This window comes from Chionomys nivalis, chromosome 8 (genome assembly GCF_950005125.1).
Source record: "Chionomys nivalis chromosome 8, mChiNiv1.1, whole genome shotgun sequence".
NCBI classification, from domain to species: Eukaryota; Metazoa; Chordata; class Mammalia; order Rodentia; family Cricetidae; genus Chionomys; species Chionomys nivalis.
This window is the reverse complement of record NC_080093.1, coordinates 33,443,555-33,457,482: the sequence shown is the minus strand read 5'-3', so window position 1 is coordinate 33,457,482 and position 13,928 is coordinate 33,443,555. Positions and strand designations below refer to the sequence as shown.

General features: G+C 43.1%; 1 protein-coding gene across 1 annotated transcript in view; it reads left to right on the top strand.

Moving 5' to 3' along the window:
• The first annotated feature begins 265 nt into the window (after positions 1-265).
• The window catches only part of Dock8 (dedicator of cytokinesis 8), a 196,684-nt gene continuing 183,021 nt past the window's right edge, over positions 266-13,928 (top strand). The window contains exon 1 of the mRNA XM_057777797.1: positions 266-546. Coding sequence (XP_057633780.1) covers positions 494-546 — 53 coding nt within the window. The 5' untranslated portion in view covers positions 266-493. The remainder of the gene's footprint in view (positions 547-13,928) is intronic.

The window sequence follows — 13,928 nt, the reverse complement described above, 5'->3', positions numbered from 1 at the left end:
TTGTTGTTTTCAAACTGTCGTCTCCCGGGAATGGCGCCAACCCTCCGGAAGACCCCTCCAGAGCCCGGGGCTGCTGGACCGGGCGCGCGCTGCCCCAGCTGTCCCAGTTGTCCCCCGGCTCCGGCCGCCGGCGGCGTTTCCGGCCAGCGCTCGCGGTCCCTGCTCGCCCGCCGGCGTCCCTCTCCACTCCGGGTCAGCGGCGGGAAGCGCGCGCCTGCGGCCGGCGACTCGAAGCATCCGGATCACAGTTCCGCGACCGTCCACGCCCTCGCCGAGCGCTCGGTGCGTGCCAGGCCGGGCGGCGCTGTGGGCGGCGGTGCAGGGCCCTCCCCCCGGAGCTGCGCCGCCAAGGTGGAAAGGCGGAAGTTTCCCGGCGCTGCTGACAGATGAGGCTGGCGGCGGGCGCGACGGGCGCTGCAGCAGCGGCTGTACGTTCGAGTCCCGTCCACCCGCATCCCCGAGAGTTCCGAGGACGGTGAGCCGCGCGCGCGCCATGGCCACGCTGCCGAGCGCCGAGCGCCGCGCCTTTGCGCTCAAGATCAACAGGTAAGACGAGTCCGCGGCGGGTCGCGCGGGGACTCAGCCGCGTCCTCGGTGTCCTCCGTCACCCGTGCCGCTTCCCCGAGCAGCCTCTCGCGCCACCTCCCCAACCCCGCGTGGTTCGAGCGTCCTCGCCGGTCTGACAGGTGGCAGGACCGGAGAGCATAGTGCGCGCCGAGTGTGCCTGTGCGGTGCCGCGCGCCGGGACTTGTCTTACAAATTGCGCCTTCCTTCCAGGTTGGAAAAGGGGAGAGGAGCGAAGTGGCTGAAATCAGCTTTGCTTTGAAGCAGATCCGTCCGTCTGTGCCAGGGTTAGGGCTCTTTCAACCTCCCCTCCCTTTCTAGAAAGGATCTTGGATCCTGATGACATCGCTATTTTTATTCCTTGGTCCAAAGGGAGCCAGCAATGAAGTGGAAAAAGTGATTTTTAAAATTCTTCATTTAAATGAGCAAAAAGGGACGAGCCGTAGCTGACATTTAAAGATCTATAGCACTCCAGCCACTTTATAATCGGAGTTGCCCAGACATCTCTATGTGTTGATTGCTCAGAGTTCTCAGTAGACTTGAGCGGCAGCGCTTCCTCTCCTGAAAACTGCTGACACGCATTCAGGGGCATTTTTGTCTTGACCTGGGAAATCTAGACTGCCTGGTTGAAAGATAACGTGGAACTCCACTGTGAAGGGCAGCCCTCTGGAGGATTGCCAGTTTGTTTTGTTTTTGTGTTTTTTGATTGAGCTTGTTGGGAAGTTGATCCACAGTAAATTCATCTTCGGACTGCTAGAGAGTGAAGCTTGAGCCACCAGATATCACCATCCTTGAATAGTGCTCAGTTAAGGATTTCAGAGGGCCTATGGCGGTGCGCTGTGAGCAAACCATGTCTCTGACGTCACTATTTCTTCTGTCAAATTAGTTTAATTATTAATGTGGACTATATACAAATGTTACGGGCTGAACGGTGCTAGTCTAAAGCCATAAATCATATCAGATAGTCTTCCTGCGGGAACTTATTTTTCTGAATCGGGGTTTCATGGCTGTTGTGGGGTAGTAAGGGCTATGCATAAGAGTTTTTGGTGGATGTCATGGTGGTTTAGCTGCTTCTCCTTGTCCCTGTCCTGAGAAAGAAACAAGTCAGGAAGCAGGAACAAGGGCAGAAATATGATAGGATTCAGGTGGGGTGATACTGATCTAAAGCGAGTGACCCAGGCCTAAGTTAACCCTGCAGGCAATCTTACAAGGAGCTATGGGGTTGGTTGTAACCCAAGGGTTAAGAATAAAGGACTTGAGCCTGGTGGTGGTGGTGCATACCTTTAGTCCCAGCACTCAGAGGCAGAGGCAGGCGGATCTCTATGAGTTCAGGGCCAGCCTGGCTCTACAAGAGCTAGTTCCAGGACAGGCTCCAAAGCGCCAGAGAAACCCGGTCTCAATAAAACAAAAACAAAGAGAATAATTAAGGACTTGAGCCAGATGTGGTGTTCTTGCCTATAATCCCAGCCCTCAGGAGGCTGAAACAAGAAGATCACAAGTTGAATGCCACTCTAGGCTTCATATAGAGATCTTGCAACAAACAAATAAATAAACAACAAAACAAAAACAACCACCCAAACAAAACAGTATTAGAAAAACCAAGAGCCAGGGTACAATCAAATTTGCTTACAAATGGGCTGCTTATTGCAAACTAACTATATAACGTTGGGCGTACACATTTAAAATTTTTCTGAACTTTGACCCCTCCCCCTTCTCTTTGTCTCTCCAAGGTCTCACTTTATAGCCCAAACTGGCTTTGAACTCCAAGAAGTTCTCCTGCCTCTGCTTCCCAATTGCTGGGGTTGAAGAAAAAAAAGCCATATCTAGCTTTTGTGTAAGTGGGAATAATCCTAATTTCTGACCATAGAATCTCCCTCTTCTGCCTGTGAGGGGAATTGAGTGAAGAAGCAGAGAGGGGACAGAGTACTTATAATGCCTGGCTCAGAGTAAATGCTAAGTCACTGTTAGCTCCACGGTGTCACTAGCTTCATCCGGGGCATTGTCATCTTTAATGTCACCATTTCCGAGAGTCGAAGAAGAAAAATAAGGAAAGCTGAAGCTGGAGTATTTTCTAGGCAGAGATCATATAGGGGTGGGGATGGGGATGCAAATGCCCCCCGGAGCTTTCCTGGGGTTGACTTCTCTCACATATACTGTGCCGAGAACCTCATACATACTCAATGGAACAGAATGTTTGATCTAATCTGGCCAAGAAGTGCCCACCCAGGAAAGTAAAATGTAAGATGTTTTCTAATCTTTTGGAGAGAAGATAAATATCATTTTCTGTTCCATGAGTTTTCTTTATACCCTTTATACCATTCTGTATATTGGGTGCAAGAATTACTCTAAGGGTTTGGCAGGAATAACATTCAGAAGGGTGGATTAATAAGAGTGGTAATATAACATTAAAACCCAACACTTAAAGATCACACCCTGTGTTTCAGATGTTGTTATCACAAAACCTTAGGACACCCAAGTCATCTTGTACAGACGTGTTTAGCTTCGCCAACTTGACACGATCCAGAATCACCTGGGAAGCAGTCTAAATGATGGCTCTCTCCATCGGTTTTGCCTGTGGGCATGGCTGGGTTAGATTCTCTATTGTTATTTGATGGAGGAAGACCTAGCTGGTGTGGGCAGTTCATTTCCTGGTTGCATTACAGTGAAGACAGCTGACTTAAGCAAGCCAGAGTGTGTCTGTGCCCCTTTTGTGCTTGGTCGTGGGTATGATTAGCTGCTTGAGTTCCTGCCTTGACTTCCCCAAAATGATGGGCTGTGACCTGACATTGTAAACCAAGTAAACCCTTTCCTCCCCCTAAGCTGGCGATATTTTACCCTGGAGAGGGAAATGAAACGAGAATAGAGGGGGAAAGTCAGCTGGAGATGGAGGTTGCACAAGGCCGTGTCGTTTCTTAAAGGGCCTGCTGTCAACAGTGGCTGTCAGGACTGCGGCTTGCTTAGAACAGCGCTCTTCCTTAAGTCTGCACTGTTTTGATCCACGTGGTATGAGAATTCCCTTTAAAAACAAAGAATTAACTTTTAAAAATCATTTCATTAACAGCGTTGACAATTTCGTTTCTGAGTAGTGCAGAGTATGTAAACAATGTGATGGTTTGTGGTGTGAAACATGGAAAAAATCTTTGACTTTACATGTGTCTATCAGTTTTAAAAAATAGGTCAAATTCCAAAAGTAAGATTGTGTTGAAATATGGCCATTAGGACTTTTAGTACAAGTTCCTATTTTCACCTTTTTATTTAACGATGATACTCCTTATTTGTCAGGTGAACCACTGTTCTTTCTGTCAATGAAATACTGCAATTTGACATATTAAAAATTATAACTGCAAGGAGCTCGGCTCTGTGTCTCAGCTTCACCAAGGCATGAGCGGTCTCTTAGTCTGTGAAAAATGCTCCCCACTGTGTTCAAATTTCTGTGGCTTCCTGCAAGCAGCATTGCCCAGTGCAGGGCCAGGGCCAAAGCCGGAGGAAGTTGAGAAGGCTGCCAGCAGCTGTCTCCCCATGGTTGTCTGGCTCTCTCATGCTCTCACAAGCCTAGATTCAAGTGCTGGAAACCTGGAGGTAGGGCATGCTGGGAGCGTCCCGTGTGACGGTAACCCTTGTTGTATATGATGTTGTATATTGTTGTGTAGACTGCCACTTTTTCCCAGAGCCTGTAGCTTAGAGCCATAGAGCGCAGAACTCCCACTGAATTGTTCTGAATGGCAAGAGTAAAGTTAACTTCCTGGTGAACATCATGCATTTGTCTTGGGTTTAGTTTTTCCCTGATTGTCATACAGAAGAGAGACAAGATCTGCATTACGTAGTCACAATCATGCTGTGTTTGGGGTTTTAGGAACTGGAACTGCTGTATTGAATGTATCATAGTCCTTTAGGGAGCATTCCCTTGTTAATGACCTCTTTGATTACTGGAATTTTCTGCTTTTGTAGGTGCCGGAAATTATTAGTAAGACTGTGAAGATTCATTAAACAATACCTTGGTTTCTTTATCCTTTTATGCAGTGTTGGGTATTAATCCTAGTGCCTTATGCATGCTAGGCGAGTGTTTTAACACCAACCATGATCCCTTATCACTTGTTCTTTCAAACACAGAATAGATGCAAAACTTGATCAGATGTTAAAGTAAAATTAGAACTTTGGATAAAGAAAGAAAATATATAAACTGTTGGGGGTTATTAGTAACCTTCTGTACACCCAGGATTGAACGAAATAGAAGATATGACTTTTATAGTTCTTACTGTGTTAGTTAATTTTTGTTGCTGTGATAAAATACCATGACCAAAAGCAACTTACAAAGGAAGAATTTGATTTGGCTTATGGTTCCAGAAAGAGAGTCCATAATGGTGGTGGGGGTGGGGCAGCATGGCTGCAACCTATAAGAGCAGGAAGCCAAGAGGTCACATCCTCTGCTGCAAACACGAAGCAGAAACAGCAAACTGGAAGCGGGACAAGGCTTAAACTTTCAAAGCATGCTTCCTCCGTCAAGTTTACACCCCTTTCCCGAACAGATCTGCCAGCAAGGGATCAAGTTCAAATGCCTACGCTTGTGGGGAACAGTTCTCATTCAAACGACCACACTTACTATGTGGCCGATACGGACCTAAATGTTTCTATCATAACTCACCCACTTCTATGAATTAGGAACAATTACTTTCTTCATTTACAAATGGGGAAACAGAACTCAGACAAGTTATGTAAATTCCCATCTCACACTGCTGATTGAGGTCAGAGCTGGGATTTATATTCAGTCTGTCTCCAGAATCCTGCCCTCCTACTCGCCACACCATGATGTGTCTTGGGTTTGTTTTAAAATAAAGAAGTAACAATATTTACTATTTACTCAGTATCGCTGGGGCGGTAGTGGCGCACGCCTTTAATCCCAGCACTTGGGAGGCAGAGACAGGCGGATCTCTGAGTTCGAGGCCAGCCTGGTCTACAAGAGCTAGTTCCGGGACAGTCACCGAAGCTACAGAGAAACCCTATTTTGAAAAACAAAACAAAACAAAACAAACAAACAAACAAAAACCCAAAAAACTATTTACTCAGTATCGTGTCAGACAGCCAAAATTCCTATGCCTGTATGAAATCTCACAAATAAAATTATAATAAAGAAATAATAACAGTTGAAAATGTTTATTATTGATTAGATAAAGAAGTACACATATTGAGGTATCATACTATACTCAATAATCAAGTAGTTATTATTTGTAAATAAAAAATGAAAATAAAACAATAAAAGATTTTAAATTTTTTTTTTTTTTTTTTTTTTTGGTTTTTCGAGACAGGGTTTCTCTGTAGCTTTGGTGCCTGTCCTGGAACTAGCTCTTGTAGACCAGGCTGGCCTCGAACTCACAGAGATCCGCCTGCCTCTGCCTCCCGAGTGCTGGGATTAAAGGCGTGAGCCACCACCGCCCGGCTTAAATTTTCTTAAAAAGAGAAAGATATGCCAGTCAGATGGCCTAGCTGGCACAAACACTTGTCAGACTACCTAGAGACCTGCCCTCGATGGAAAGACAGAACTGATTCTCCAAGGTTGTCCTCTGATCTTTACATATTCACCATAGCACATGCACCCACATCCATACACACACAGCATGTACGCATGATAATAATATCATACCAGTCATTAGGATAATTTTCTGGAAGATTAAAACCAGGTCCTATAAAAGAATAAAGTTACATAAAGGTTTCATTCAAGAACAACCCCAAGGTACCAACCTGTAATTCAAACTACTTACAAGGCTGAGGCAGAGGGGTTACAGGATCAAATGCGGACTCTGAAACTTAGACCTAGTCTCAGAATGTAAAAAGAGGGCTAGGGGTATGGCTCAGTGGCAGGACACTTGTCCAGCATGTACCAAGTCCAGTACTGAAGGAGAGAGGAAGACAGACAGACAGACAGACAGAAAGAAAGAAAGAAAGAAAGAAAGAAAGAAAGAAAGAAAGAAAGAAAGAAAGAAAACAAAAAAGAAGAGATGGAGATCAAGGGTCTTGCTGTACAAGCCTAGTGACTTGTGTTTGATGCCTAGAAGCCACATGGAGGTGGAAGAAAGGACTGACCCTATAATGTTGTTCTCTGGTGGTCACGCCTGCACCCCTTCACTCACACATACGTATACACAATATCAATAAAATAAAGTTTAAAGAAAAACAACCACTTGGGGCTAGAGAGACACCTCAGTGGTGAAAAGCAAATACCTGTCTAGCGGAGGACCCTTCACATACGTTTGTGAGGCACTATTCGCAGCCTTGTGGGCCCACGGAGTGGAAACACAGCATCATGTGGCTCCTCAGGGAGAGGGAGAGCTCAGAGACCAGGTCTCCTGTCTCAGCTCTCCTCACAGAGCTAGAGAGGGTATGGGATGACATCACGAACACACAGGGCATGAAGAGGTGGAGGTCGTTCCACTGTTCTCCTTGTTGGAGAACTCTTAAGAAGTAGGGCCACTTGGGTCCTTTCAGTGGCAAACAATTACATACTTAACATTTTGGGCAGTTTTATTGATGGTTAAAGCAACAGAAATGTGCTATTTCTGATCCTATAAGCGTCCAAGCTTAGTATTACTGGTCAGATTGCTATATAGCCCAGGTTGGCCTCAAACTCATGATGATCCTTATGCTTCATCCACACAAGTGCTTAGATTAAAAGCGTACACCACTAGACCCAGCTTCCATTCTTTTAATTGAGGTTCATCATTGCAGATAGCAATACATGTATGCATGCATGCATGCATGTATGTATGTATGTTCGGACCCAAATGCAACAAATGCAACTCCATGAAGTAATTACCTGAGAGAGCAGAAAGGAGAACAGAAACTGCAAACAGAACAGGACACTGTGTGTGTGTGCATGTGTGTGTGTGCATGTGTGCGTGTGTGAAGATCAGAGGACAACTTTTAGGAGTTGTTTCTTGTTGTGGTGTATTATTTTAAGATGTGTTACCTTCATTTATGCTGTGGAATATTTGTTTAATGATACAAAGACGTGTTGCATTCTTTTATGTTGTATTTGTTTAACTCTGTGAAGCTGTGTTACTTTGCCTGCCTAAAATACCTGATTGGTCTAATAAAGAGCCAAATGGCCAATAGCTAGGCAGGGGAGAGATAGGCAGTGCTGCCAGGCAGAGAGGTTCTCATCTGCCTTCTTACTAAGGCAGGGTGTCCCTTATTTCTGCCAGAGTGTACTCTAGGCTAGCTGGTTTTAATAACTTTGTCCTGTCTCCCCCTCCCACATTGCCACAGAGAGTGCTGGAATTACAGATGTGCATTGCTGCATCTGGCTTTTTCCTTGAGTGGCAGGCATTTTACTGAACACAGATTATCAGGCTTGTACAGTGCATGCTTTTGCCTGCTGAGCCATCTCCCTAACCCACATTCCCCCATTCCCTTGTAGAATTTAAAGAACATCTAAAGCAGAAGCACAGTAAAAGGAAAAATATCAAAGCGTAGTAAGCCAAAAGGAAAAAAAGATACCCACATTTCAACCACACATAAATTAATGGTTCTTAACAGTTGGATACACTTCCTCCTAATTTTTACAAAACCCAAATCATCTTGTGCATGCCACATTATAATCTTTAAGTTTAATACGTGTAAAGAACTCTCCATATCAATTATTGTAGGCCTATATTATAAATAATGTAAGTGTGTTATGATTTACTGAAGTAGCTATTATTGGGCATTAAGATAATTTCCATTTTTTTGCAAAATAGTAGAGAGTTTGATGGAACAGTCTAAAGCGTATTCCCTGCGCTTCTGCAAATACTCCCATATGCATTTCTAGTAGTAGAATTGCTTGCTTTAAAAAAACAAGTCTGTTTTTTTTATGTAAATGTATGCATGTGTGCAGTATATGTCAGTCTGTGTGCCCACATATTCATGCAGAAGTCAGAAGGACATTGGGTATACTCTTGGTTTTTGGTTAGGCTGGCTGTCGAGAGCTGGAGTTACAGGATCATGTGATCATGCCAAACTTTTTATGTGGGTGATGGCATCCAAACTCAGGTCTTCCTGACCTTACCCACTGAGCGGTCCCCCAGCTTTAGCTCTTGACCTAGAAAATGCTTCTTTTCCTGCCTTCGGCCCACCCTGCCTCCAACCAAGGGTTTATCATTCTTTTAAGTGTTTCTTTGTTAGTTTTGACTCCTTGCCTGAATGTTTCCAACCTCCTGTTCAGTTGCTCTCCTGGATCACTGAGTAACCTCTGCAGTAACTTTTGTTAGTTTGTTTTTAGAGATTAAACACAGTCGTACATTGCTCCCTTTTGCTTAAAGTGCAACCCAAGATGCTGGCCACTAACTTGACCTTTTTTCCTTCCTTCCACCTTACTCCTAGGATAACTAGGTGAATGATGCAGCTAGCAGGCTAGTCTGACAACTTCTTTATTGATTTTGCCACAAACGATAATTACCAGGCCTTGAATTGTAGGTAGTATTTTTTGTTTTTGTTTTGAGGTCTTTTTTCTTTTGGTTGTTGTTGTTGTTTTACTTTGCTTAACAGTTAATTCCATCAGCACCCCCTTTGACTGCATAAATGCCAAGCATTTTAAATAAAATATGTTTTCCTGGGATGAGAGGATAGGGAATGTTGAGATTTTTTTCATGCTTTTTGTGTTCCTTTTCCGGAAGACTTAGAAAACATTAAAAAAAACAACAAAAACAAACAAACAAAAACTCTTTTTTTTAAAAAAAAAATTGATTTTTGAGACAGGATTTCTCTGTGCAGCTTTGGAAACTGTCCTGGCACTTGCTCTGTAGACCAGTCTGGCCTTGAGCTCACAGAGATCCACTTGCTTCTACCTTCCTAGTGCTGGGACTGAAGGTGTGCACCCCCACTGCCTGGCTGCTTAGAAACTCTTAAAGCTTCCTGGCTTCCTCTTCCATTGTTCTCTCACAATAAAGGCCAAAACTTAACAAAGCCAAACTACAACTAGATGAAGAAATGCAGAACAGAAATCAACCACAACCTCTTCCTTCATCTCTCTCTCTCTCTCTTTTTTTTTTTTGCTTTTGCATGTTTGTGTGTATAACCATACACACATATGTGTTCACTTGTGTGGAGGTACGTGTGTGTGTATGTGTGTGTGAGGAGCGTGTAGGTGTGTGTTGACATCAGATGTCAACTTTCCTCTGTTGCTTTTTCTCAGTGTCTGAAAGGTCTCTCACTGAACTCTGAACTTGCCATTTTGGCTGACCTGGCTAGCCACCTTGCTTTAGAGAGTGAATCCATGTCTCTGCCGTCCACACATTGGCATTATGGGAAGGCCTCAGTACCTACCTAGCCACTACCTGGGTTCTGGCTGTCTGAATCCCCCTTCTCACCCTTTCACGGCAACTCATTGAACCATCTTCCCAGGCCCCTCTTTCCATTCCCGTCCATTCTCCCCTCCCCTCTTTCTGTATTTTACATTTATATCTCTATTTTTTGTGTCTTTGTGCATATGTGTTTTGGCACTCTAGTGCTATGGCACATGTGTGGAGATCAGAGGATCACCGTTTGGGTTCTGGGGAGTCACCATGTTGTCAGCCTTGCCAGCAAAGGCTTTTGCCAGCTGAGCCATCTTTCTCTTATCTCTTGATTTAAAAAAGAAAATTAGGCTCTTGCTGAAGACCGAGAGTTCCCCTAGCAGAATGCTTTCTACCGGGGACCCCCTAGTGGTCACATGGTCTAAGACGGTGGTAGACAATTTTTATTATACTTCCTATTCTCCATACCAATCTCTCTAGACTGACTCTTAGCTCCACTACAGTCTGTCTGCCAGAGCCTGTCCTCCCACTTACCGTCCACTCCATAGGGATTCTCTCTCTTGGTGTAGAACCGGGATCCCTAGCTCTTCCTTGCTGCCCCTTTCAGTCCCGCCTAGCACATTTCCATTCTTCAGTGTTGCTGACTGACCTGCAGAAGCACTCTCTTCTACCAGGCAACACTAACCAAAGAACAGAACACCATTCCAACATAGACACAACTAGATATGTACACCAAAACCACCTCAGACATCGTAACTCCGGATGCCGAGAACCCAGCCAAAAACACAAACACGAACAGCCCAGACAACACGCCTCCTCCAGAAACCAGTGAACCCACTGCAATAAGCTCTGAGAAATGCAACTTAGCCAAAGCAGAAGGCAAGGGCTTCAAAGTAGCAATTTTGAATGTGCAAGAAACTTAAAGAGGGTGTGAACAAATGCCTTAATGAAGACTGTGAAAAACACAAACAGTTGTTCAAGAGATGTGTTATAAGACATGGAAGTGAGAATTTCAGGTCTTGAGGACAGCGCAGAGGAAAGGGATACCGCGGTCATAGAAAATGTTAGATCTAAAAATACTCTAGGCACAAACCACCTGGGAAACCTGGGACACTATGGAAAGACCAAATCTACAATTAATAAATGTAGAGGAAGAAGAAGCCTGGGTCAACAGCACAGAAAATACTTTTAACAAAATCATAGAAGAAAATTTCCATAATCAAAGAAGGAGGTACCCATCAAGGTACAAGTGTGCAGAACACCAGATAGACAGGACCAGGAAAGAAATTCCTCATGATGCATAATAAACCAAATACTAAATGTACAGAACAAAGAGGATAGTTAAAACTACAGGGGAAAAAGACCAAAAAAACATATAAAGGATGGTGTATTAGAATAACACCTGACTTCTCAATGGAGATTCTAAAAACCAGAAGGGCTTGGATGGATGTTCTACAAGCTCTAAGAAATCACAGCTGGCAGCCCAGACTGACATACCCAGCAAAACTGTCAGTCACAATAGAAGGAGAGAGAGAAAAAAATACCATGATATAATCCAAACTTAAGCAATTTCTACCAATCCAGCTCTATGGAAAGTACTAGAAGGAAAACTTAAGCTTGAGAAGTTAACCACATTCAAGAAAACACAGAAATAAGTAACCTCAGACAAGAAAATAAAAAGGAGCACTCGGGAGGCAGAGGCAGGCAGATCTCTGTGAGTTCGAGGCCAGCCTGGTCTACAAGAGCTAGTTCCAGGACAGGCTCCAAAACCACAGAGAAACCCTGTCTCAAAAAACCAAAAAAAAAAAAGAAAAGATAAAGGAGGGACCCACACCATGGCAGCAAAATAACAGGAAAAAGTAAAAGCTGCTTCTTCTTAACTCTCAGTATTAATGATCCCAATTTCCCAATAAAAAGACACAAACAACAGATTGGATTAGAAAACAAGATTCATCTTCTTGCTGTGTCTAAGAAATACACTGTACCATGAAGGATATACATTACCTCAGGGTAAGAGGGTGGGAAATATTCTAAGAAAATGGACCCATGAAGCAAGCATGTATAGCCATTCTAATATCTGGTAACATAGACCAAGTAAAAACTGATGAGAAGAAATAGGGAAGGCCACTACATACTCATCAAAGGAGAAATCTACCAAGAGGATTGTGCACTAAGATAAAGGCACCCAACTTCACAAAAGACATACTACCACAGCTAAAATCACATATTGATAATGGATGACTTCAATACCCAGCTCTAGCTGACAGACAGGTCAACCAGGCAAACACTAAACAGAAATACTGGAGTTGAAGAATGTCACAAATCAAATGGATCTAGCAGATAATATATAGAACATCTCACGCAAGCACAAAGAACATACTTTCTTCTCAGCAGCTCGTGGAACTTTCTCAAAATTTGATTACATACTTGGACACAAATATAAGTTTCTTATATTCAACAAATATAAGAAAATTGAAATAGCATTCTATAGCCTGTTTGACCAGCACAGATGGAGGCTGGATATTAACAAAAACAGAAATAGTAGAAAATAAAGAAATTTGTGAAAACCGAACAACAGATTCACTACTGAGTGAACAATGGAAATCAAGAAGGAAATTAAAACTTTTTTTTAGAGTTGAATAACAATAAAAATAGACACCCAAATCTATGGGACACAATGAAAGCAATTCTAAGAGGCTACTTCATAGCATTAAGGGCCAACACAAAAACTTAAAGATCTCATATTAGTAACTTAGCAACACTTGAAAGTTCAATAATGACAGGAAGAAATAATCAAGCTCAGCAATTAAATAAATGTAATAGAAACAAGCAAAGTTACATAATAAAAACTTTAAGACACTGAAGAAAGAAATTGAAGAAGGCACTAGAAGATGGAAAGATCTCCCATGCTCATGGTATGACTAATGTAAAACAGCCGTCTACCAAAAGCTGATTCTATGCAATCCCCATCAAAAGTACAACATAGCTTTTCACAGAAACTGAAAACAACAGAAAAACAATTTTCAACTTCATATGGAAACACACACAAAAAAGCAAGATAGCTAAAATAATCCTGAACAAATTAAGAACTGCTGGGGATATTACATCCTAGATTTCAAATTGTATTACAGAGATGCCATAAAAACAGCATGATGTTAGCATAAACACAGACACGTTGATCAGTGGAATCAAATGGAAGACCCAGACAAAAGTCCATAAACCTGCTGACACCCGATTTTTTTTTTCAATAAATGGTTGATATCATTTTTATTATGAAAACTATTATGCTGTGTAAAGTATTGAAATAGGCATTTCACGTACATTTTCTCATTAACCTTTAGGTGCTACAGTTTGAGTTCCCCCTAAAGGCTTGAGACCAGAATTCTTTGGATCGGGGAAGATTTACATATACACACATATTTGTGATTGAAGCATGTTAGGGATAGACCCAGCCCTAAACACAGAATGTATTTACATTTCATCTCTACCTTCTCATATGTCTTGCAGAATGTTTAAAATAGTTTTTTTTTCTTTTTTCTTTTTTTTGCACGTGAATCACTGTTTTTTTTTTTATTTTTTATTTTTTTTTCTTTTTTCTTTTTTTTTATTAATTAATTAATTTAATTATTAAAGATTTCTGCCTCTTCCCCGCCACCACCTCCCGTTCCCTCCCCCTCCCCCAATCAAGTCTTCCTTCCTCCTCAGCCCAAAGAGCAAGCAGGTTTCTCTGCCCTGTGGGAGGTCCAAGGACCACCCACCTCCATCCAGGTCTATTAAGGTGAGCATCCAAACTACCTGGGCTCCCACAAAGCCATTACATGCAATAGGATCAAGAACCCATTGCCATTGTTCTTCAGTTCTCAGTAGTCCTCATTGTCCATTATGTTCAGCGAGACCGGTTTTGTCCCATGCTTTTTCAGTCCCCGGCCAGCTGGCCTTGGTGAGTTCCCAATAGATCATCCCCATTGCCTCAGTGTGTGGGTGCACCCCTCGCCGTCCTGAGTTCCTTGCTCGTGCTCACTCTCCTTCTGCTCCTCCTTTGGATCGTGAGACTTCAGTCCAGTGCTCCAATGTTGGTCTCTGTCTCTGTCTTCTTTCATC